This window comes from Desmodus rotundus, chromosome 2 (genome assembly GCF_022682495.2).
Source record: "Desmodus rotundus isolate HL8 chromosome 2, HLdesRot8A.1, whole genome shotgun sequence".
In the NCBI taxonomy this organism is placed as follows: Eukaryota; Metazoa; Chordata; class Mammalia; order Chiroptera; family Phyllostomidae; genus Desmodus; species Desmodus rotundus.
The window spans coordinates 59270443-59296254 of NC_071388.1; the positions used below are offsets into that span (position 1 = coordinate 59270443).

A 25812-nucleotide genomic window follows, 5' to 3' on the forward strand; every position below is an offset into this window, starting at 1 on the left:
GCGATGCATGTGAGCTAATAAAAAAAAATGATGCTTTTCTCTGCCCTGCCCAGTGTGGCTCAGACGGTAGGAGCATTGTTCTGTAAACCAAAAGGTCGCAGGTTCAATGCCTGGTCAAGGCACATGCCTAGGTTGTGGGCCAGGTTCCTGGTTGGAATGTATGAGGGGCAGCCAATTGATGTTTCTCTCTCTCTCTCTCACTCCCTTTCTTTAAAATCAATAAGCATGTTCTCAGTTAGGGATAAAAAAAAGTCATGCTTTTCTCAAAGAAGACAGTAAAGTAGAAATGATGGTATATTTTAATGAACATATTGCCAATGTCCCACTAAGTTAAATGGGCTAATGTATATTTCTCAAAATTAAAGAAAAAGAATTAGGATCTGTACAGATAAGTCAGTCGCTAAGATGCTTTTTCAGATTTAGTCATGATAATGAACAGGCCACTGATGTCAACACGAGGACCCAGAGATCAAACCAACAAGGCTCCACCTGTGAGGCCGAGCTGCCGACGCAGACCCACCCTCTCATCACTTCTGCTCCCTCGTCCGGAGGGTCAGTGTTTGAAGACATGTTCAGGTTAGCCTCTTTTCCTTACACGTTTACCTTTGTGGTTGAAATGGGATGAAAGGACCTGTGTGGTTGTCTGCCTCTCCCACTGGACTAGCACCTCCTCAGATCTGCGGGACTGTGCCTGAGTTTTGTTGGCTTTCCTAGAGTTTAGCACAGTGCCTGGCACTTAGTAGGCCCTCCTAAAGGCTTTTTGAACTAATCTGAACAGAAATGCACCATCGGTTTGGTTACTTATATCATTGGATGATCATCAGATGTTCGGTTGTGGGATAGAATTGGCCAGTTGGAACCCTCTTCCCAATTCATTTGCTTTTTCTGGTTCTTTCCTCAGGTATTAAATACTGCGTGCTCAAAGATAAAAGATGCTGGAAAAGGCTTTTGGACATTTGACTACACCCTTTGCTTTTTCTTTAACCTGGAAGTTATCTCTTCCCTGTGCTACTTCTAGCCCCTCCTCTTATTTACAGCAGGCTTAGAACCCCCAGGTTACAGCGCTGGGCTTGGGGCCCATGGGGCTCACAGGTGGCTTTCATTTCAGAAATCAAGCCTAAGCATTTCCCCGCAGACCTAGCACCAATACCCACACAGCTGTTAAATGTCTCTTTGAGCACATTAAAGCACACGGCACGCGGAGTCGGAAATGCTCACCTATAGTAAGACGGGCAGGCTTTTGCTGTGAGGGCTGCCCACTGTAAAAGTACAGATCAAAGAGCCGCTCCATTTTCCAGTCTGATAAGAGCTGCCTGTTTGTGCTGAAAAGGACACTGCAATTTCCATTGATGTCGCACAGCCAAATCGGTAATTTGGGAGTCTTCAGCATGCTGCCCACCTGGAAGGGGAGAAGTAAACGCAGATGAATATAGAGAGCTTTTGCCGACTTTACGGCTGATGCTGATACACCGTCATGATCAAACGCAGCTCTGAGACAGCTCAGTGCACTGGCAGCTGTGCCCGGCCCTGTGTGTGGAGGGAGACTGGAAACGCGACTTCATGAATGAATTTACATTTATGAATGGTGTGCTCTGGTGGTGATGCTGTCGTTTTCCTCTTAATGGACTTTATTTAAAAATTGTTTTCGAGGGTAGCCTCCTGGAGGAGGTAGAAACAGCTCAGTTTCGGTCTGAAGTGAGGTAGAGCACACACAGATATGTTGAAATATAAATGGAGGGATGGAAAAAGAGAACTCCAAGTTTCTTTGTTACTGACTAGCGTCAAGGCTCCCGTTCCCAAGACAGGACAGGATACAGTCAGCAGGTGGCCAGACTTCCAGCAGCTAACTGTTTAGAATATGGGGAGACAATCATTTCGGTTATAGAAATATAGGATATTTTGAGTATAGAAAAAAGCTTCTGGGAAATGGGGTGAAAACACACACGCTCACACATATATACACATATCTGTATATTAACACGTAGATCAATTGCAAAAATGTGTTTAGAGCCGAATGTGCTGGTTTACTATTACATAGAGTGCGTTTACAGCTATAACCAGATTGTCATCTGTTTTTACCAGGCAACGGTCAGTTCGGCCCTGAATTCTCATAGCTGGCGGGTCGGGTTCGCCACTCTGGGAGCTGGGAGTACAGACTGCAGCACACTGCTGTGGCCCCCGAGGGGGTCACAGTGTGGTAGCGCATTTCTATTAACGAGAGCTACCATTTTGTTTAAACGTGCAGGGAAGAACATATTTTTAAAAATTGTTATTAAATCTCATTAACATTAAAACTTATTTTTTCTACTTAGATAACATGAGCTACATGGAAAAAACCATCACGTCCACATGATGCCAGGGAGAGCGGCGGGACCCTCCGCCCTGGCGTGGCTTCTAGGAACGGTAGGATCCAATTCTGTCTCTTTTCTCCTCAGTCCTCAGAGTTGTGCTGTGTGTTCAGGAACAAATTCTGTTTATGGAAAACCCAGCTTTGAATAATTATCGAGTGTTTTGTAAACCCAAGCATCAAAGAATAATGACTTGATATTTGATTTCTCAATAATTCTGTCCAACTCTCTTCATTTTTCTTTGAATCCTTCTGTTATGGATGAGTGGGTGAATCAGAGATGCTTTTGCCTTTAAGTGTTTCACTTTTCACTAACACAGAAAAACTATATTATTGCATTTGAAAGAAGTGACCCCAGTTTTAGTTGATAGTTTTAAAAGGGGAGCAAGCCTGGCACCCTAATCTGGACGTGCTCGTAGTGGGTACAGGATTTGCGCATCCACTCACACTCCAGGTGACCCCTTTGGGCTGCATATAACATGAGCATCTCACATATCAAGGTGAGGCAAGTCGCCCACCGGCTGCGCTGGAAATAAAACACTGAGGATGTGGCATTGAAGCGGCCGCCCGTGTGCGCCTCCCAGAGTCCACCCCCAACTCCCAAATAAGACCGAAGCCATTCATTACTTACAACGTTAGCACTTCCCTTCTTAGGCCTTCTTGCCGTGGCACCTCCTGTACTGAGGTTACATGTCATCAAAATATTACCCACAGGACTTGGAGTTAATGGGCTGGTAAACTCGGGTAAACTAATTAGGAAATGGATGGCTGTTCCTACTGTTCGTAATAAGATGTCACTCCTTTTGAACTTTAGATAGATATTCTTGCTGCCTTTAAACCCATGCGTGTTCCTGTAAAGTAGGTCTAAATACTTTAGTGTGGTTGGTGTAACAGAATATAGACACATCCGATACTGTTTCACAGAATCTTTGTAATGTAGGCAAACTTTAACCGGCGCTCAGATAACACACTCTGCAAGGTGCTGACACCACACTAGTGTTACTTTACGTAACAAAGCAACAGTTTCCTTTCTTGGACTCAAAGCTAGTTAGAATTTTATTAGAGGAGGAGGAAAATAAAGGACAGTTGACCCTGGAACAACATGGGGTGGGAGATCAGGCATCGATTCCCTGGGCAGTTGAAAATCGTTTGACTCCCACAGAACTTAAATTTTCCCTTGGTATCAGCAGGGGATGGGCCCCAGGACCCCCACAGGTACCAGAATTTGCTGATGCTAAGTCCCCTGTATAAAATACTGTGGATCAATGCAGACAGTAGGCCTCCCACATCCAGAATCCTAACTGCAGATCAACAACAGTACAGATATTTCTTGAAAAATATCCATGCAGACATGAACCGTGGAGTTCAGACCCATGTTGTTCAAAGGCCAACTGTATAGTTATAAATACAACAAACTCCAACCCCCAGAGTGACCATACAGGACCCACACAGAGTGACCATACAGGGTGACCGCACCGAGCAGGCAGAGCCTTGCTTGCCTTGGGATATTCTGGTGAAAAAGAAAACGTCACTCATAACTGCCATGGTACTTCAGGTATTAACTGGAAGAGGTGAGCTCTGCGAGTGCAGCTGAGCACACACCTGGCTTGAAGTGAGTGCTGCAGAAACGCAACAGAGCACCCCCAGTTGAACCCAGCCCAATATTCCACCCCCTTCTTTTCTTGGCAGATCACATAATCTGTCTGGCTGGGATTTTCAGTCAAGAATTTGTATTGCATTTAGGTAGTTTATCAGCTACCCCCTTCCCCCACGAAGCAGGATTCTAAATATGTTTTATTGGTGAGATTCCACCAATGCAGAACTTGTGCATGCTGCCTCATGTTGCTATGGTAAAAAGGAAATTAAATTGTGATACAGTGGTACTATAAATAAAATACCTTTCTTCTTAAGTTCGCTCATTGTGCAATAAGCCCGATAGGTTCAGCATTCCATGCAGCAACGGAGCCTTTCATAACATGTATCATTTAAGCCAACGTCAAACTATAAGGACAGGAAAAGGGATGGGCAAATTCAAACATGAGAGGGCAAGATCTGAGTCCACGTAATTCTTTTTCCACACCTTCTAGAATGTGCCTTTGCATAACAAGCTTGATATTGTCAGTCCAAAGGCCCCAGTCTGATAATCTGAACAGGAGGAAGGGCTCGGAAACCTTGTGCTTTCTTTGCTGACTCCTGGGGATGATTCGTGTGCAGAACTGTTACTGGTCTGGCTCTCAGCTCTGCCACCTGGGCAGCAAGTTGATGTAGCTTCTGCGAGCACGCTTGCAGGCACATCGTCATGTTTGCGGACGCTTCCTCAGTGACCGAGGGGCAGAGTGCATGGGTGCAGCTCCATTTGGTACTTTTGTTGGATTTTCATCGGTCTCTTTAAAGGGAAAATGTGAAGAGGAAAGAGAGTACCACAGGGATGGCGCTGCACTCTGCCAGGGCTGCTGGGGCCGTCATTCCAGCCGACCTAAATGGCTTCAGCCCCTTCTAAAAATCAGAGTTGATTTTTCTTCTCAGTGGCAGATGCGAAGATAATGTGAACCTCCTAAGGCTTTCCAGATGGTGTTAGACTCAAACTGCTTTATGTTCTCACTTAGGTATTGGAACCTCACACTCAAACCTGTACCTTCAAATAGAGAAGTGACAGGAGGCTTCAGAATAGTGCCTCATCCTGTGGGTAGCTGGCCGTGTTCCGCGGGCACCGTCAGTCTGGTGGGCTCTGGGGGGCTTGCAGTGTCTTCTAATGAGAACTGCACTTTAAAAAAAAACCTCACCCACTGGGCTGTGACATTGGGACTGAAAGCCGTGTGTTTTTGCTGTCTCTGCAATTTTATCACAGAGAAAGAAGAGATTCGCTCTGGGGAGACAGACACGGCATTATAGATGGGTTTCTCCTCAGCAGAATCTGTCAGGAAGCATGTCAGTTTTCTTTTGAACTCAGAAACCTTCCTCATATTAGGTTTTTATTATCAGTGCATACATTTACTCTTTCAATTTATAGCACCCATCCTAAGCAGGAGCCCCTAAACACCCATAAAACACTTCTATGCCCAGCCAGCAGACTCATGGTTCCTGTATGGGGTCAGCCTGCCTCCAAGCAGAAAGGAAGGGGAGTGACTATGGGGACTCAATCCAGCGATACTTAGAGCACTGGTCTAGAATCCCATCCAGTTCTTTCCTGAGCGCAATTCTGCTCTGCAAGGTGTTTCACTTCTGTGATCAAATGTTGCAAAGTGTTAGGCTTCTGGACACACTGCAGTCAGATGGTCTTCAGGCCAGTGCATGGCCGAGTGCCCCTGAGCTTGCGCTCGGAGCCGACAGCTGACGGACACGGCCTGCCGCACCAGCAGGTGAATGGGGCAAGACACCTTCTGGGGTGTCCAACCTTGTGGCGTCTCTGGGCCACACTGGGAGAAGAAGAGTTGTCTTGGGCCGCACATTAAATACACAAACACTAACGGAAACTGATGAGCAAAAAAAAGGTTTTAAGTAAATTGACGATTTTGTGTTGGGCCGCATTCATGGCCATCCTGGGCCACATGTGGCTTGCAGGCCGGGGGCTGGACACCCTGCTTCGATAGCGTGTGCCCCAAGAACTGGCAGTTCTCAGTCACTCACACTCACAAGTGCTGTAACCCGGAAGTCAGCGGGTCAGTTCTAGCTTGTTCAGCACAATTATCATCCATTCTAAAACCTAGCCATGATTTCATCACCCCCCAGATGTTACAGCCCGACATCGACGCACCTAGAACGGACATTGTAGGTTATGTAATACGAGTCCACACCTCTATGTAAAGATATAGACGTGATAGATTATAAGAACACTCAGAACGTAATTCAAAAACGAGCATTTTGGGTTTACCGCTGTGTCAGAAAACGAGTAAAGATGATAATGACAGTCAGCATGGCACCGTGGGTGGAATGTGGGCTTCGGGTGTGGACAGATCTGGGCTCACAACCCTGGCTCTGACGCTCACTTAGCGTGGCCGTGGGCAAGTTCCTATACCTTTCTCAGTCTGGAGTTTCTCATCCGTAAATGAATGACCACACACCTGGACTTAAACTAGCACTGATTACCACTTTGAGTGGAAGTGAGGATTAAATGAACTAAGGTATCATTGCAAGTGGCTCAGAGAGAGCCCAGCACACCACAGGGCGTGCTGGCACAGCAGTGAATAAATAAGTTCATATCCACAGTAAGTCCTCATGCAATGCTGTGCATAGGTTCTGAGACTTGAAGCAAAACGGTGTATGATAAAACCAGTTTTAGCATCGACTACTGATGTAGACAAGAGTTCAATTCCAGTGGCATCTCATCAATGCCGTGCCCAAACACACCGAGTGCAATGCCACCACTGGAGGACCTGCTGCACTTTCTTTAATTACCATTTTCAAGGATGCTGAAAAAAAATAAAATTGTTATACATATAAAATTAGTGTGTATATAGTTATTTTAATAATAGAAATGCCTTATGTATTACTTTTATCTTAAAATAATAAGCTGATCTACAAAGAATAAAAACACACCTTCAGGTAAAATAATCTTTACACGTATATAAGTACATGTCCAACATATTCATGTCTCAGCGGTTCAGGTAAGAAAACTAACTGCCAGCGTGTATTTGCTCTTTAATACATTGGTTCTGAAACCAGACTTCAACAGCCTGACAGGGACAACTTAATCAGCATCCTCAGGGCTTCAAGCCATTAGTGCACAATTTCAGGCAATTTTCACTGAGGCCAGGATTCACAGGAGCCTCCCTGGGGAGAGAACCCTGAGTCCAGAAAGGAAGGATGAAAAGCCGCATTAGTCACTTTTCGGAAAGCTGGAAGCATTGTAGATTTGATTTCTATGTAGATTTCAAAGCTAACCCGAGCGGTTTCCCTCCCGTGCCCACTTCAAATTCGCGGGCAAGCTTATGATGGTGGCCCTGTTGTCTCGTCCATTTTGCCCTCTTCCCAGCAGGAAAGCTCTTATTTTTCACCTTATGCCTCAGCCTCTTCACTGATGTTAATGCTGTGGCAAATATTAAGGTCCTGGAGAAAATTTCAAGATCTGAGATAATTTTTGTTAGAGTATGATTTTATGGCCCTGTTGGGCTGAGCTGACTTGTGTAGAGAGAAGTGTGATCTTGAGAACATGGTAGCCCTGAATGCCTATAAATTCTTGACTCTTTGAGCCTCTCTCTCTCTCTCTTTCTCTCCATCCATCCCTCCCTCCCCTCCTCCCTCCCTCTCCCCTTTGGTGGCATATTCTTAACACAGTCACTTCTCTCAGCTATTTAGCAAACACCTGTTTAATTTTAATTTAAGATAAGGTCTGAAACTTGTCCCCAGAGCTTTGCAAATGTTAAAAGGGAAAAGAAAGCTGTCAACCTTTCTGATACTGATTAAAAGAAGATATTCTTTTTTGTAGTGTCAGTTGAAATAGCTAGTTTTCCAATTCTACTTGCCATGGATTTAATGATCTAAACTTAATGAGATTTTTTCCTCTTCCTTTTTTTAAAGGATTTTTTTAAAAAAGGGATTTTACTTATTTATTTTGAGAGAGAGAGGAAGGGAGGGGGAGGGAGAGGAATGTCAGGCTGCTGCCTCTCACACAGCCCAGCGGGGAACCAGGCCCACAACCCAGGCATGTGTCCTGACCGAGAATCGAAATGGTGAACTTTCAGTTTGCAGGAGGAAGCCCAACCCACAGAGCCACACCAGACAGGGCCTTTTCTTCTTTCTTTAGAGAAGTGGTTCACCTGGGGCCATTTTGTTCCCCGGGGGACATTTGGCAGTATCCAGAGACATTTATGGCTGTCACCCTGGGGGGCGGTGCTCCTGGCATCTAGTGTACAGAGGCCAGGGGTGCTGCTAAACATCCCACAATGCACAGAACAACCCCCACCACAAAGAATCATCGGGTCTAAATCATCAGCCAAGCCAAGGTTGAGCCTCCCTTCTTACTCTAGAACAGAGGTTTCTAACCTTGGTGATACATTAAAGTCACCTGTAGGCTTTAAAAAATTCTGATGCCAAGGTTCTCCCCAGACGAATAAAACAGAATCATTGGAGGACCAGCCATACAATTTGTGGAGGCAGGGCAAAATGAAAATGCAGGGGGCCTTGTTCAAAAAGTATTAAGAATTTCAAGATGGTGGCAGCGGAGCATTAAACCCAGTGTTGGGCCTTCTAAGTGCAGGGCCCTTTGCGACTGCGCAGATCCTGCACACACGAGGCTGACACTGTTCTGGGGGAGGACCTGGCCGTTGGTGGTTTAAAAAGCTCTCCCAGTGGACCCAGGACTTTAATAGACACCTTGCCAAAGAAGATATGTGGATGCAAATAAGCATAAGCCAAGATGCTCCACGTCCTATATCACCAGGGAAATGCAAATAAAACAACAACGAAATACCAGTACACACCTATTAGAATGACCAAAATCTGGAACGTGGACATCCCCAAGTGCTAGTGAAGATGTGGGGCAACAGGAACTCTCATCCGCTGCTGGTGGAAACGCAACTGCTGCAGCCACTCTGCAAGGTACGTGGCCACTTCAGATTGGCTTCTTCCACTTAGTGATGTGCACTTGGCTTCCTCCATGTGTTTTCACAGCTTGATAGCTCATTTATTTTTTAAATTGCATTTTATTTTTTTATCCTCACCCAAGAACATACTTGGGAAGGGAAGGGAGGGAGGGAGAGAGAGAGAGAGAAACACCACTGCGAGACAGAAACATCCATCAGCTGTCTCCTGTATGCGCCCTGACTGGGGACCAAATCCACAACCCAGGCATGCACCGCAACCAGGAATCGAACCCACAACCCTTCAGTTTATGGGATGACACTCTAACCAAGTGAGCCACACTGGCCAGGGCAAGAGCTCATTTCTTTATAGCATTGAATAATGTTCCATTGAAATATTGTAAATAACATTCCATTGATGTACCATAGTTTATTTATCCATTCACCTACAAAAGACAACTTGGTTCTTCCAAGTTCGGATAATTATGAATAAAGTTGCTATAAACATCCACAGGCAGGTTTTTGTGTGAATATAAGTTTTCAAATCCTTTTGGGTAAATACCAAGAAGGGCAATTGTGGGATTGTGTGTTAAGAATATGTTTAGTTTTATAAGAAACAGCCAAGCAGCCTTCCAGAGTGGCTGTACCATTTATTGCCTGTATCCTTCCTGTAGCAATCAGTGTGTATGTGTATGTTGGCCCATGTATGACTCACCTCTGTATTGGACACAGAGCCTTGCAGTTAGGAGATGCTGAATGAACATGGCTGAATAAAGCACTGTATTCTTATTCTTTGTCTTCTATTATAAAGTCTTACATGTGTGTAGGTCATTTCTGCTTTCCAACAGGCTTCAGCTTTCATGATTTATTTGCTCTTCACATTAGTCCTGTGGTTGCAGGACAGATGTTAGGACACTAGTCTGTAGATGAGGAAACAGGCTCAGAGAGGGGTGCCTGGCCCAAGTCACACCCCTGTGAGTGGCAGGGCAAGGCCTCCACAGAGTCTCCTGGTTTCCAGGCCAGGGCTACAGCACAAGAACTTCCTCACTTTTATACCAGGTTTCCAAAGTGTGGTGCAAGTGCCCACTGGTGGCATGGGGCATGAAGTCACTGGCACAAGGGGTGAACTTTTAAAACCAAACATGTTTATTTATGTAAATATGTATCAGGGAAAAATAGCACATTGAGTCAGCAGCTTGTATTATTGCTACAGAAAAGGCTGGATTCCAATTTTAAGAGTGAGTTGATTTAAAGAAAAATATTAAGCAAATAATAGCAGAGGTGGTATGGAAATATGACAAAGCTTGTGAATTACCTACTCAAATGACTGAAATATGAGTAACACTGCTTTAAATCTTTGTAGTTTATAATGAGGATGTAGGGAAATAACATTGCAGAAGAGCTTTGTAATAATAGACAAAGCACTAAAATTATTACTGCGGGTCTTGTGCCGTCCCTCCTTGAAACTTGCCCCCAGTGCTTCCTGCCAGTTTCCTCCTCACTGAGTCTCAGCATAGTGCTGGGCTTGGGGAGGTACAGAGTGCTTGATCGTGGACATCGAGGACCGTGCATAGTGGAAAGAAAAGAAGGATATGTAAAATAAAATGTGTAAGTCCCCTATGCTGGCTTAGTTTTCCTAGTTATTATGTATGTAGCAAATTCTAAGATGAATTCCCAAATATCTGGAACAAGTGATGAGGAAATTTATGATGACATCAGTAACAAATGCAGTCTCTGTCCTGGGTATATTCAAAGTCCAGTCCTTCACATTCAGAGTGGAATCCTTTGTATCCATTAAATATGAGGAAGGGTATACATTTACTGACATATAAAGATATTTGTGTTAAATGAGAAAGGCAAGTTTCAGAAGAGTAGAATAGACCATATTTATATGAGAAAGAAAAAGAAAGGGGGGAATTTTTGCAAGGATTGTCCCCTGAATTATGGGATTGGGTTCATCTTTTTTATTTTTAGCTTATCTGTCACTTCTTAGTTTTCTATGATGGACCTAGATTTCAAACTCGAGGAATAATAAATAGACACTTAAAACACATTTGTCTACAAAACACACTAATTCTGCTGTAGTCACAGTACTGTTCTGATGCCATCAGATGAGTGGTTTGCATGTGCTGTGAGATGGTGATTTCATGTAACCCGGAGCCAACTGTTAGCTGGAGCCGACAGGAGGGGGAAGGATGGATGACGCTGTGGATGTAGAAGGACCTTGTCAAGTACGCAGACCTGCTCACAGGAAAGGGATTCCGAGCTCGGACAGGGAACGTGAAGGACAGGACAGCCACTGAGCAGCAGGGGCCTCATTTTGTGTGGTGGCTGGGAGACGCTGGGGACTGTGAGGCCTGGAGATTTGTGTCACCATCGTATTGGATTATGTCCCAGCTAGTTTCAAGGCCACTCCAGAGAGTTAGTTGCTTTTCATAGAATCTGCCTTGCCTTCCCTGGGTTTTAGGAGGCAAATTTTTGTGAAAATAGCACAGAAGTATCTTTGATTTGTGGTTTTGGGTGAGTGTATTTGCTTTCTCACTCTCTCTCCTGTTTGTTTTTGTGGAATCTCATCTTACTTAATTCTCTGGTTGTGCTTTTCAATAGCACATTCTATTTTCTGGTTGTCAGAGGTTGTAAATAGCCTGAGCTAGAAAGCTTTGGAGAGGAGTTTCACAAGTGGGCCCCTTTCATTGGGTTGTGCCCCTGAAACTAATATAAAATAATATTAAATGTCAAAAGTAATTGAAAAATAAAATTAAAAAAATCAAGTGGGCCCCCTTTTTAGCCCCAGGGATATTTTTAAGGCTTTGAGCAGTAGATAGAATATATGTGTTCATTTGCATAAATAAGGGACTGGGAAGCTTTGCATTAGCTACGAGCAGTACTGACTTCTGAGGCAGGACTGTGCCCGGGTGGGAATGCAAGGGGACTTCCCTTTTATCTGTACATTTCAGGTTTGTTTTTAGTTATTTGAATATTACTTACATTACCTATACTCTATATACATAAAATACATAACATATGAAGCAAGTAGAGTCGGATATTTGTTTAGCCCCTGAAAGTCTGTGCGTGTGTGTGCGCAGTGGGAGGTATGCAGGGAAGTACTAAGGGTAAGCTCAGAGCGTTGGCACTCTGGTTGTGTGGTTGAGAGTCAGGACACACTCACCTGTGAAAGCCCATCATCCTCTGCGGTGTCCTTGCCCCATCGCAAATAGCCGACGTCACTGCGGGTCCGGACTCCATGTAATATTTCTTGAGACTTTCCATTTTGACGGCCATTAAAGACATGTGGACTTGCTCTTCCAGTTAAAATCATGTTCAGAACTGCCTAGATGACATATTTTACAAATATATTTTTTTACTTTTTAATTTTTTTATTGTTGTTCAAGTATAGTTGTCTGCATTTTCCTTCCACCTCAGCCATCCCTACCTCCCACCCTCAGTCCTACCCCCATTTGGTTTTGTCCATGTGTCGTTTAGAGATGTTCCTGAAAACCCTTCCCCTTTTCCCCCCATTATTCCCTCCCACCTTGATATTCTACAAATATTTACATCTTAGGTAGCAATGACTGGAGGACATAATTTCTTTTTTTTCTAATGATCATTTTTAAATTATCATTTTACTGAAAAGAATGAAATCATACAACATACAATTCTAGAAAAACGTATGTCATGAACAATTGCTAGGGTTAAAGCAATACTTTAATGGCTTCTTTTCCTGAGCCACACCCCATAACTTCCCATTACCCCACCTGGATGCTATTGTTTGTCCTCCCTTTACATTTCTTTTGAACTTTGGTTTTCATAGTTATGATTGAAGAAGCATGAAGTTGTGATGTTTTTATAGGAGCTTTCTTTCAGTTATTAGGGATTTCTGGTGGGTCATGGCAAGATATTTTCTAATGTTTCTAGAGTCTCAGGGGTGGAGGGGTCTCAGAGATAAAGCAGAAAGGACTATAATGGAAATTGGAAGGTAGAATCTGATAACAAACTCAGAGTAGCATCTTAGTTTTTCAAAGACAACTTGATATCTGTTGACTTAAGAAAGAATATGCTTTATTGGGGAAAAAAAAAGCCTCATTCAGACAACAGAAAGCCAAAGTCTTCCAACCTACCTGCCTGCATAGGAAGCCCCCAGCATTTGGTTGTAACAGGTGAACAGTGGAGACGTCTAGGTCCTTCTGAAGCCTACAGGATGGGGGAAGCCATCAGCATTTGGTCAGAGAGGATGACTCCACTGAGAACCTGCAGCCGTGCCTCCCTCCACTCCCAACCCAAAGCAGCAGTCCTGGAGGCTCACCTACTCACTGCCCCCAACACCATGTTCCTCGCCTGTGTCCATCTCTCACAGGGAAAGCTTCTTGGGCTGGGGCTGCATAGGGAAAGTGATGGGTGTGGATGGGAGAAGACAGTGGTAAGCGGTGAGGGTGAAGGGAGAGGCTACAGGCACACTGGAAAGCTCGTGTGTGTTCTGAAGCTTCTTCTGATGCTGGGCTCAGTAGAGAAACTGCTCAGGGACCAGGGATGCTTTGCTTAGGGTGGTGACACATGACCACTCTAGAGAGTGCTGGCACAAGGCAGAATTGAAGACTCTGCAAGTGGAAATCACCAGCTTGGGCATTAAGTCCATTTCTTGGCTATAGAAGGGCAGCCTCTACTGTTTCATCAGAGAGCAGGGGTTGAGTTTCTACCCTGGACAATGTTAATGTCAAGGTGCCACGTGGCTCCTGCTGTCACCCAGAGGGAGGTGCTAAGTGCTGGTATGAGAGCCATATGTGTTCTTGAAAGAATCTATTCACAGAACTAGAGGTCAAGCCATTCTGTAAATAAGACCTAAAGACTTGGGTCAAGCATGGTGAGTGCTTTGAAGGCATCAGGCATAATTCAGGGCAGTGTTTTCCAAAGTATGGTATTATTTTGGGTGGTATAGATATGAACATTAAAAAATTTTTAGAGTGATGTGTTTAACACATATTTTCTTTAATACAGCAAATACATGATTTAAAGGATAATGACATTTAGAAAGAAGTTGGTATTCAAATGTGTGTTGATATAAATAAAACTTAAGCAAATAATAATATAGACTGCAAAAATGTGATGGTGGTATATAAAAGAGAAGTTCCAGGAACACTGTACAAATAATCTTTGTTGGTGGCCAATATTTATAACCACAAAAAGAAGAAACCTATTACTGAATCAGAAAAGATTCAAACTTTCTAGATAACATCAGCTTACCCAAACTGACTACAGAAAAGGACATATCAACAGAAGAGTATCCACCAGAAAAAACTGCACTCATGTTTCCAATAGGCCATACAAATATTTTCCAACACAAGAGTACCCAGCTTATGTGATCCCAGAGCTATAGGAAATACCTGTGCAAATATTTGTAGACTTTACCTTTCGAAAGTTCTGGAGAAGACCAGGCTGTAAAGAAACAGGATGACCCCATGGCTCCCTTCTCCACTGAACTGTTTGCAAAACAAAAGAAAAGCACATTTGCCTACCAGCAGTGCAGCTATGCACATCTGTGGGCATGGGCTCAAGGATTTGCAGCTGGAGAGTTTTATGCGTACGGGACAGCTGGGGCTCTCCCTGCTTCCCAGATCTATCTCCACTCTCACATGCCTTCTCCTTCCTTACCTCACGCCTACCAATGGTGCCTTCATTCTCTTGGTTTTCAACCTGTTTTTTTCCTCCACTTCTGTCTGGTGATTCTCTTCAAATCATGGCTAAGATGTAGAGTATATTTCCTCCCCATTTTCCCACTGTCCCTCCTAGCCCAGATCCCTGCGCTTCTCTTGGCTGGCGCCCTTTCCCAGCTTCTTTTCAGTCAGTGCAGCCCTCCTGGTTCCCCATTAAACTCTGGGGAGCAGAAAGGCTTTACGGAACTAGCTCAGAGTTATTCAGACTGGAGTTTGGAATCAGTCCTACCACTTACTAACCCCTAGTTATTTAACTTCCTTGAGTTGCAATCTCCTTATCTGCAATTGCAGATAAGAATACCTTTATCCAGGTTTCTTGAAAAAGTGAAATGACATAAAGCGCAATTCCTACCTTGGTTCTCGGAACATGCTAGACCCAGTGTCTGTTCTTCCCTAAGGCACTTCTCCTCTGTCTCTTTTATTGGTCAAGTTGCTTTTCTGCTCAGAACGTTCTGAAGGTGCCCTGTGATCCCCAGGGTCAAATCTAAATTGATCAACCTACATTCAGGGCCTCTCATTAGTTGGCCTTATCTTCGTTTTTGTCAATACTCTATCTGCTGAAAAGGAGCTCCTTGGCTGGCTTTTGGTGCACAGGGCTGATGGGTCTCCATTAGAGGCATTGTATCAAGAAGGCTTCGGTTAAAATGCCTGTGCTCTTCCTTTTATGGATTCATTTGTCCCCTTTGCTATCTGTGACCTGGGAGGAGGACAAATTCTGGCGCCATAGGAGCCAGACAGGAACCCCAATGGGTAGACCACAGGCCATGAGCGAGAGAAATGGGGAGGGCTGGGGCCTGAGGCAACCTGGAGAACACGTGTGCATTAGTTTTCTATTGCTGTCCTGGCAAATTGCCACAAACTTCGGGGACTTAAAACAACAAAAATTTACCATCTTACAGTTCTGGAGGTTAGAAGCCCAACCTGGGTGTCACTGAACTCAACTCATAGCTGGCAAGCCTGTGTCCCATCTGGAGGCTTTATGGGAGACTCCGTTTCCTTCCCTTTTTCAGTTTCTAGGAGCCGTCCTTGTTCCTTGGCCGACGATCTCACATCACATAGCCTCTTCTTCCTCTGCTTTGGCATCACATCTCTTCCTCTTCCTCTCCTTCCATCCCATTTCCTTACAGAACCTTGCTGATTCATCAAGCCCCCTTGGATAAGCCAGGGTAATCTCTGCATCTCAAAATCTTAAACTTAAATCACACCACAGAGTCCTTCCCACCGGTGAGGTAACATCATTCAGTCTATCTCAGCGTGTCTAGTGGGAGTCGCTGTCAGTTAATTGAGCACATGCCAAGTTACAGGTGGAGGGCAGCCAGATTTTTTGATTTGGGGAGAAAAGCTAAAATCCAGGTTTACATGTGGGATTTTTCTGACTGTTTTTGACTGTTACTGACTCAAACTTTTAAAAATATAACACCGTGTAGGTTAACACTGCAGCTGTAGGTAGGTATATTGCTTTCCTAAGGTTCCTATAACAAATTATCAGAAATTGGAGTGACTTAAAACAATAGGAATTTATTCTCTCATGGTTCTGAAGGCCAAAGTCTGAAATCAAGGTGTCAGAGCAGGGCCGTGCTTTCTCTGCAGGCCTGGGGGAGGCCCCGTCCTTGATCTTCCCAGCTTCTGGTGGCTGCTGGCAGTCCCTGGTGCCCCTTGGCTTGGGAGCTGCATCACTCCAGTCTCTGACTCCATTATCACATGGTGTTCTCCCTGCGTGTCTGGGTCTATGTTCAAGTTTCCTTCCTAATCCTGTCATTGGATTAGGGCCCCCCCTAAATCCAGCATGACCTTATCTTAACTTGATCACATCGGCAAGGACCCTATTTCCAAATCAGAGCACATTCGCAGGTGCTAGGAGTTAGGATTTAGACATATCTTTTTGGGGGGATGCAATTCAGCCTGTAACTATAGACCTACTGCACGCATGTAGCCCTGAGCCATCCAGCTTGAGATCTGTGTACACAGGTGCATTTTGATAGTGAATGGCATTTGGTGGAAAGGTCTGAATGGGGGCTGATCACAACAAGCAGCCCCTGGTCATGGTTTGCACCTTGCTCAGGAAGTGGTGCCTGCTCTTCCACAGAGTGGCTATGGGAATGGGCAGCTTGGGTTGGCTGGACACAGGCAGCTCTTGTGTGAAGCCCACCTGTGCTGGGCAGTCTGCTTCTGCTTAGAGCTTTTATTGTGTATCCCAGCTCCACTCTTCATCTTTCATGGGGAAAGCCCACGAGTAGCTTCAGCTCTGATCTTCTGATTCTCAGCAACGAAGAATCCCTTGCAAGTGGGCGGAAGGAGGAGGGGTTCCTTCCTATTGAATCAGACTCTCCCAGGACTGAGTTGAAGAGATGGAAGACAGAGCGGGAAGGGTTTGCCTCTTCCAGCTGCAAGGATCATTTATTTCTTACACGGGTCTTCTCTGTCTGTGTAACCCCATTAAATATCTGTGGCCCACAAGAAGGAGTTTCTAAGCAGGCTTCCAGCTTAACATTTCCTATCAGGTATTAAAAACCTATCACACAGTGTTTATTGTTTCATATTGCTGCTATAACAAGTTTAGTCGCTTAAATAATACAAATCTCAGTTCTAGAGGTCAGAAGTCTGACGTGGGTCTCGCTGGGGGAAAATGAAGATGTCCGCAGGGCTGCATTCCTTCTGGAGGCTCTGGGGGAGAATCTGTTCCTGCCCTTTCCACCTTCCAGTGGCCCTCTCCACAGTCCTTGTTTCGTGGCCCCCACCTTTTGTCTTCAAAGCCAGCCACAGTGGTGACACTCTTCTCATAGCACATCCCTCTGCCCCTTTCTTTTGCCTTCCTTCCCCACATTTAAGGATCCTGTGATTACGTTGGGCCCACCTGGGTAACCCAGGCTGTTTTCCCTATTTTAAAGTCAGCTGATTAGCAACTTTAATTCCTCTTTGCCATGTAATGGAACATTCACAGGTCTGAGGGCCAGGGTATGGACATCTGTGGGGGGCCATTCTTCTGCCCGCAGTGCAGACCTGTGAGATGGTGGGAGAGGCAGGCCCAGTGGAAACAGTTTAACCACGATCCTGTGTAGTTAGCGTGGCTGAGAACTCATGCCAAAGTATTCCACCTCCAGGGCCTTTGAAAGGAATGGAGCAGTGAGCTTCATGGGTCACAGTTCCCCCTTCTGTACAGTCCAAAGTTGTATGGCTTCATGGCTACCTTGCTCATTTTATTGTCTCCTGCATTCATACTGTAGAGCCCTGATTCTTGAGAAAGTCAACCTTTATTCCCTACTCTGCAGAGGAATCTTAAACAAACAAACAAAAAAACCCTTCCAATTTTAACCACTACTGTCCTTTACTTTGTCCCCTCCCTACCCTGGTGAAACATTGTGTGGAAGGTGCTGATAAAACAGGTGAAACCGGGCCACCTTTTTCAGACCAAAGTGGTCTTGTTGGAGTCAGTGTGAGTGGTCAGTTTGGCAGTTCAGCCTGGAGCCGTAGCTGGCTACCACTTCTGTGTTTTATTCATTAGGTGAGGTAGACTGCTTTAACATTTTCTCTTCCCACACACAAAAAATCTTGGCATATGCCCTCTATAGTATTGCTTTCTAAGTTTGATTAGCCGAGGAGAAAGAAGCATTTTTGAGTGGCCTATGTATGATCTGCCTCTTTCCAGGTTGCAAGGAGGGAGAGGCAGGCTTCCTTTCTCTCGTTCTGCCCTTCCTTAGCCCTCAAGATGATCTGGGTTCCTTAACAAGCATCATTAAAAATATACTTTGTAAAAGAAAGAAGATTCCTGTAAGATCAGTTCAACATAAAAGAATTATCTCAATGCTTAAACACTTACACATTGTAAATGATCATAGATGAATTTCTCAGTGGCTTCTTTGTCTAAAACTTCAAACAGCTGGAGCTATAAATCAGGAATAGAAGTTAAAAATGAAAAGGAAGATGAAAGTCACATCTATAAGGTGCCAGTGTTATTACCTCAAGGGAGATTTTTGTTTCATTGCAAAATCACATTGCTAAAAACTGACATATCATCCTACACAAGGCCATGTAAAACACACAAGGTAAATCGGGTGGCTACTGGCCTCACTTTTACCTCCCTCAGTTTTAAATCAATACAATATCTTGAGCAATAAAACCATAAACAGATTTTTTTTTCCTAATAGGTAGAATTTGGCTATGTTTAAGACAGTGGACATGGAAATGCCATTCATGATGATTTCAGGTACGGGACATTCTTGACCATGGTGAATTCTGGAAGGAGAAACCTGTAGCCAGATTCTGTATTTTGGCTGCTTGGATCTCTTACAACCCTTGGACCTTTTATGTACTTATCTCTTCGGACAATGCCTTTGGCCACATCAGACACTTACAGGAGCATCCATGGGGCTCCGCCTCCATTTCCATGGTGAGTCTAGCACCCACTCAGGCTTCATCGGCCCTTTCTCTGGCAGGACAGGAGGACAGGCAGGAGCGCACTCACCCGCTCAGTGAAATTGTCTGAAGAGTAGTCAGGAGTCGAGGTGACGTAAGTGTCCTCAGTGACAAGACAGAGGGTGGCCTTCTGAGCTTCTCCTGCAGCCCACAGGATACCAGCGAGGGCCACAGCCAGGGCTTGCTTTTGCTCCTGCTTGCTTATTGCACATAAACTACAGGAAGGAGGTGGGGTGGGAAAACCTTGGAGTGGACTGTCACCTAGGCGAGTGCTGGGGCCGCCACTTCTGTGAACTCTTCTGAATACAGGGTGGGTCTGTTTGGTTCCTTCATCAACCTACACTGAAAGAATGTCCTGGAGGGCCTTGTCCTCTCTGCTGCAACTGGAACTGGTGTCCTCACAGCACCTGCTGTTTCTCCTGGTAACCTCAGCCAGTCCCACCCTGTGCACTATCGCCCCCACCGAGTCCCACCACTGTCCTCTTCCCTGAACTCCAGCAGGGATGGATCCTCGCTCTTTAACCCAATGACACGGGCCTTTCCGAGCACAGCCCCGAACAATTCTCCCTGTTTTATCTCCCAGACTTCTATCTTGTAAACCCTCTGCTCCAGATGGACCAGTCCCCTGAACATATTTCCCACATTTGCCAGGCACTTGTCTGCCTTGACTCTGCCCGCCATGTCTCTCTTTTCTGCCGGATCACATCCCGCGCATCCCTGGAGGCCCCTCTCCAGGTTGTCCTTGCTAACCTGGAGCTCACACTCAGTGGGCACTCACTGTGGCCAGCATTGTTCTGAGCACTTCACACATAGCTCCTCATTGGATCCTCACAACAACCTGATGGGTGGATACTATTGCTACTCCCACCTTAGAGGTGTGGGAAGTGAGACAGAGAGGTTGAATGATTTGCCCTGGTCATTCATTGTTAAGGTGGTAAGCAGTGATTTGAATGTGGCAGTCTGGCTCCTGACTCCCTAGACTTACCCGTTACTCTCCCCTGAGTAGTAATCCCAGGCTCCCAGGAAATGGGAGCCCATCTTTATGTGGTAGACCTTTACTCTGCCTGCTTCCTCAGCATTTTACCTTGACAACTGTTGTCCTCAGGAAGAAACATATGATAGAGTTTTATTAATGAGTTCAGTGATAATTTACAGAATCCATCTAGTTCTGTGGCAATGGGAAACAAGTAACAAGGAATCTCACACTCCAAAACACTCAAGTGCTATGAGAGTATAGAAGGAGAGGGAACTTGTGACTGGGAAGGTTCAGGAAGGCTTCATGGAGCTGGTGTATCAAAGCAATTACTCATTACTATGTGTTTAGTAGTCGCCATATGCCAGGACAGTGTTACATGCTTTACGGTTGTGCAGCGAACATTGTGTGTGTTCTTCTAGATTCCCTGGGATCCCTTTTATTTTAGACAGCTGCTTCTGGTACTGCTGCTACTGGCTCCTGCTTTCAACTTTCTCGGAAGAACTGGAGCCCCCTGGCCCAGAAGTGACTAGGAGGTGTGCCCCCTCCTGCAGGATGGCCTGTAGTCAGGGCTCCCTTAGCTGAAGATGGGGCAGCGACACCCCAGAGGTGCCCCAGAAACCATATTCTTCCACAGCTTCTCCTTTTATGTCGGGCTCTTCCCGCACTCTCTCACAGGTTTCTCCTGGGGGCACTCCTTCAGACGCTCTTTGTATAAAGGTTTCCCAGCTTTAGCTCTGCTTCTCAGGAACCTAGCAATGCACCATCTTAGAATAAATACATTGTACATTTAGTTCCAGTTTCTAGCGATAACTTATCTTGCTTAAGAGCAGATAGATACCTTTTACTTATTTATGGTTTCTATAATATGAAGCATAGAGCTTTGCAAATGATAGGGGCTTGTTAACTTCTAAGAATAAAGTAATTTGAATGGATTTTTAAAATAAGCAATGACCAAACACTGTATTTTGATAGCCTGGTTAAATAGGAGGATTAATCCTTCATTTATCAGGTTTTTCATTGCCCTTTTGTTCCTTCCTGGAATTGCTAGGTTGAAGCTTCTCATCAAATATTGTCAAGTAAGGCCACCTGAGACCTGGTGCTTCATTCTACCTGACAGGGTGGTCTGCAGTAGAGCATAAAAGCTGTCAGCAGTATTCTGCCACTGAACTTTGAGAGTGACTCCAGGAAAACCCTCCTTGCTTATGAAACACAGCCCCTCTGGGAGAATCAGCCCCATCTCTGTCTTAGGAGCAAGTGCCCTTCCTGAGGGGGCTCAGGGGGTTCTCTGCTATTATTTAGCATATAAAGATTTTCAGGAAATGAGTAGTTTTCCAAGTACTTCTCAGGGGCCTCTTACCTGTGGAAGTTACAGTCTTTCCCTTTCCTTGTAAACAACAAGTATTTGATGATGGAGCCTTGCACAGCCATCTGAATGCTTCGGGCTCCTCCCTGGGAAGGCGAAGAGGAATAGTGAGGCTGGGAACAGGGCTTCACAATCGTAACAGAGCCTCTCAGCGCTTGCAGAACAAAAGGAAACTCTTGAAGATGGATGTCATGATCTGTTTTTCTGTGCAGCATTTTCCCTTCCTGGTATATAGCATCTACTAGGCTTAGCAAGGGACGTTGTGCCGCACTGTGCCATCCCTCCCCATGGGCTCCCAGCAGGCTAGAGCCTGCAGTGACCAGCCTCTAGTGGAGCCCCGTAGACTGGTACCTGGGGTATGTGTCCTCCTCCACCTGCCACCACAATGCCCCTGCTTTATATCGAGCTTTTAGATTTGTAGGAGGTAAGGAAATAGACGACTCGCTCTTGAAATTCTGTGTGACTACGGATCAATGACATGAATTATTGAGGTTTTAAAAAAGCCAGAAAGAAGTTGCTTGATCTCCTCCTGCCTCTTGTCCTCAGGGATGCTTAGGACTTGGAGAAAAGAGCCAGAAAAGCTAGAATTTAGAAGATGGGAGGGAGGAGAAAAAGGAGTCTTTGTTATAACCCAGACAGTAAATTTTAAACAGTCTGTTATCATTTAGGGTTAAATTTTAAATTCTCAGTATGTTTCTACAGGTGATTGCAATGAAAGCATGCATTCATATGGATGAGAACGAAAGGAAACCTGGATAAGGAACATGGAATTGGGGCTTTTAAAAACTGTCAGCTGCTCTTACCTTTCCCACTTTCAAAGCAAAAGCCAGGTCAGAAAAAGGATCGTGGAACCTGAAACAGGCCTCTTCCCAGTCACAGCTGAAGGCGTGGACTGTATTTCCAAAGAGGCTCTGCCGTAGCCTCTGAGAAGAGAGGAGAGAAATGGTTCATTCAAATGAAGATAATTCTTCTGAGACACATTCTTCATCGTTCTATCTTAAGTTAAACTGTGAAATCATGGAGATGGGCCTGTCCCCTTCTTACTTCCAGGCTTACATATTACTCATTTTCTCTATTTTAATTGTAAAATCCTATGCAAAAGACTTACGTCAGGTTCACTTAGGGTATTTTGTCTAAAAGTCTCAGTGTGTCAACCGCATTCCTCATTGTCCCTGTTTGATTTGTGTCCCTTGTGTCTGTCTCCCCTTTCATTGCTAGCTATCTGTCCTTCACACCCCTGTAGTACACGCCAGGCTGTGGCTCGGTCCCTGTGTCTGCTCCACAAAAAAAGGAAGAGATGGGACTCCGTGTTTGCAGCCTGAGTGCCATAGTGGTTTAAATGATATTAAACAAGTATCTTCTGTTCTCTTGCCCCAGAATCTTTAAGGTTTTCCAGGATGCTCTATAGTATGTTAAGATTGGAAACCATCTTTTAAAGCTTCCTGGGGGGGCGGGGGGGAACACGCCTTTGTAAACCAAACACATGCAAAAAAGGGAATCCATTCATAATCAGAGGTGTATTAATAGCATGTGTGAGGTCCTGTGTGGGATACAGACACGTAAAAAGTGTAATACCACACAACTATGTACAAGACAGAGAGTGTGAAGTTCCGTAAGTCAAGGGCAATCAAGTGCAAAGTACCGTGAAAGAACAAAGGAAAGAGAGAGAAATGCTGACGGAGGTAACCAGGAAGGCTTCATGGAAGAGGTAGCCTTTCTACTAGGCTGGCAAATGACATCTAGCATTTATCGAGCATTATCTATGCACCAGGCACTGAGCTAAGTGCTTTACATTCACAATATTAATATAATTCTTAGAGGTAGGTACATTATGATCCCCTTTTTACAGAGAAGTGTTTGCCAAAGGTCACCCAGCCGATTGACAAAGAGCTGGGATTTGTGCCATTCTCACCCTGCTGCTTTGCCTGCCCAGCTTTACCCCTGCACGTGCCAGCCTATGACTGCTGTCACTTCTGTGTGCGAGTCATATTTAATTAATCTCCTTCATTAGTTTGGGCCATTCTTTATAACTTATAAAGTTGTAACTTAAAAAGGATACTCTGTATTACCTCCTTAAATGAAAATCAAAATCACTCGCCATTCATGATAAAAAATATAGTGGAAATAAAACAGTGTTGTTGAATGATGGCTAGAAGCTGTTGCCTGTGAGAGCTCAATCAGAGCTCGCACTCGTGTTAGTTAAAAAAGGAGGTAAGAAGTGTTGAAGAGGAGTGAACATATGCTGCCCTGGCCTGCCAGAGTGGAGCAGGGGCTGATTTCCCCCAGGAGATGAAATAACTCAGGTTATTGAATATGGTGCTTCACGACGCACCCCATGCTTCAGCAGAGGCACCCATCCCACCGTCTGGGACAGGCCACAGGGGGCCTACTGCCTGTAGCGAGGGGAGGTCAGACAGAGAGAAAGGTCTGCAAACACACACCGATATTTAGGGTGTCAAGGAGTGGGAGTAGTTCGGTGGGACTGGAACACATGTGTTTTACAGCCTCAGGGCAGGAAGTTAATGAAAACTGAGACTGGAAAGTACTTTGGAGCTGATGCTGGCATCCAGAGCCTTGGACAAAGAACCTGGAGCCCAGCTGTGGAGGGAGCTGGCCCCCATGTCTCTAAGAGGGACAGATGTAGGAGAAGCAGGCATTTGGAATGGTCTTCCCCTTGTCAGAGCATGGTCTGGTCCATGGCTGGAGTTTCTTTCCTGTCCATCTCTGCTCCTGCCCTCACAAGAAAAGATTGTCTCTTCAGAGAACTAGAGGTGGGTGCATTTCATTGTGAGCAAGGGCCCACACTGAGCTGCACTTAAGGAAAAATGACCCATCTGTGTTTCAGGGCAACAGCAAACCAAGGAGAGGAAGCAGACGGGTACAGGGGCTGCTCTTAGAAGACATAGACTCAGTGTGTATCACAGCCAAAGAGGGCCACCAACCCAAGATTTCCCCAGCAGAGGACTGAAATCACAGAAAGTGCTCCCCTGACATCAAGACTACGTAGCTGACCAGTGCGGAGAAGCCCAGTTATGCTCCATGCTGACCATGGGAACTTGGACCAAGTGCCCAACCTCTGTAAGACTTTGTTTGCTTATCCCCAAATGGGAAGAACCCCTGCTAGGCCCACATCGTGGCTATCCTTGAAAGAGAAGATGTATGGGAAAGGACTTTGGGACCCAGAAGCTGAGCAAATCTGGAGTGTTATTACCTTTGTGCAAACACAGCCTGTCTGCTCTGGAACATCTTGTGCTGTAGGAAGAAAGTTCTAAAACAGATGGAAAAAGCCCAGAGACTGGCTGGAATCAGGGAGGAGAAGCAGTGTACGAATGTGAAAGATTAAGACTCTTGAGACTGAGAAGGCTTAGAATACATATTCAGTTAGAAAAATTCTGCAAGCCGAACCACCCCTTTTCTTGTTTCTGTTGCCAGCTGCCACCTCCACCTCAAAGCGTGTCACCGTCTAGATGCACCTGGGGGCGGCCGAGGACAGAGGGGGCTGCAGTTTCTCAGGCCAAACCCCACTGGTTCGCATGACAACAAAGATGATTCGTCTCACCCACTTACTTTCATATCAAATGTAATTTACAACAAGACTAACCTGATGCATATTCAGTGATCTACGTATGTTGTGCTGCCTAGTAACTAGACCCAAATGGTAAACAGTCCTAACAAATGACTGTAACGATCATTGTTATTTAATACAATCAAGTACAGTTTATAGTTTTTCTCTTTTCACTCTGTTTCTTTTCTCGGATTTGTAATGAATACCTCTCTCCAGGTTGCAGTGATGATGGTAATAATGATGATGCACACACATTAACATACACACATAAAGGCAGAGGTCCTGGATCATTCTTCCCAACAGGCTTAATTTACTTACCCCTGCTGCTTGTCCCTTGTCCCTGGGCTTAGAGTTTCCCTGTGACAACCTAGCCTGGTCCATCTTCTTCTACCCCACCCCCTCCACCAACACGAAGTAGAATCATTCTCTTTGAAGCTCTATCCCCAAGCTTTTCTTGCCTTAAAAATTACTGGACCATCAAGGAATCAGAGATTTCAGAATTAATGAGTCCTGAGAAGACATTTCTCTTCTAGCCCATCAAATACAGTACTAGGCTCTTGGCTTGACTGTTCATCATGGATCTGTCAGCATCTGAGTAGTGCCTGGTACAGAGTAGCTCTCAATAAGCACTTACAAAAAAAATTTAAAAATCTAATTCACCCCTTTCATTTAATAGTTAAAGGACTCGAGGTCCAGTGTAGTTAAGTGGAATGCCCAAGGTCACATACTTAGTAAGTGGCAGTGCCAGGACCCAAATGCAAGCCTTTCAACTTGTACCAGTCAGGGTCCCAGCAGGACTCTCAACTCAGAATAATTAACTTGAGGAAAGTTTAATACAGGAACTACTTACAAAGATGTGGGCTACCTATGGGGAAAACCACTATAGCTAATGCAGGGTCCCAGGGCCAGCAACACTCAGAAG

The 25812-nt window shown here is 45.0% G+C and overlaps 1 protein-coding gene across 1 annotated transcript in view; it reads right to left on the minus strand.

The window, feature by feature from the left end:
* Positions 1 to 25812, minus strand: part of MINDY4B (MINDY family member 4B) — a 32208-nt gene that overhangs the window by 831 nt on the left and 5565 nt on the right. The window contains exons 4-11 of the mRNA XM_045200077.2: positions 22129 to 22248; positions 21320 to 21411; positions 19036 to 19201; positions 18391 to 18456; positions 14269 to 14339; positions 12984 to 13056; positions 12035 to 12196; positions 1219 to 1399 (exon numbers count right to left, since the gene is read on the minus strand). Of these exons, the coding sequence (XP_045056012.2) occupies positions 1219 to 1399; positions 12035 to 12196; positions 12984 to 13056; positions 14269 to 14339; positions 18391 to 18456; positions 19036 to 19201; positions 21320 to 21411; positions 22129 to 22248 (931 nt within the window). The remainder of the gene's footprint in view (positions 1 to 1218; positions 1400 to 12034; positions 12197 to 12983; positions 13057 to 14268; positions 14340 to 18390; positions 18457 to 19035; positions 19202 to 21319; positions 21412 to 22128; positions 22249 to 25812) is intronic.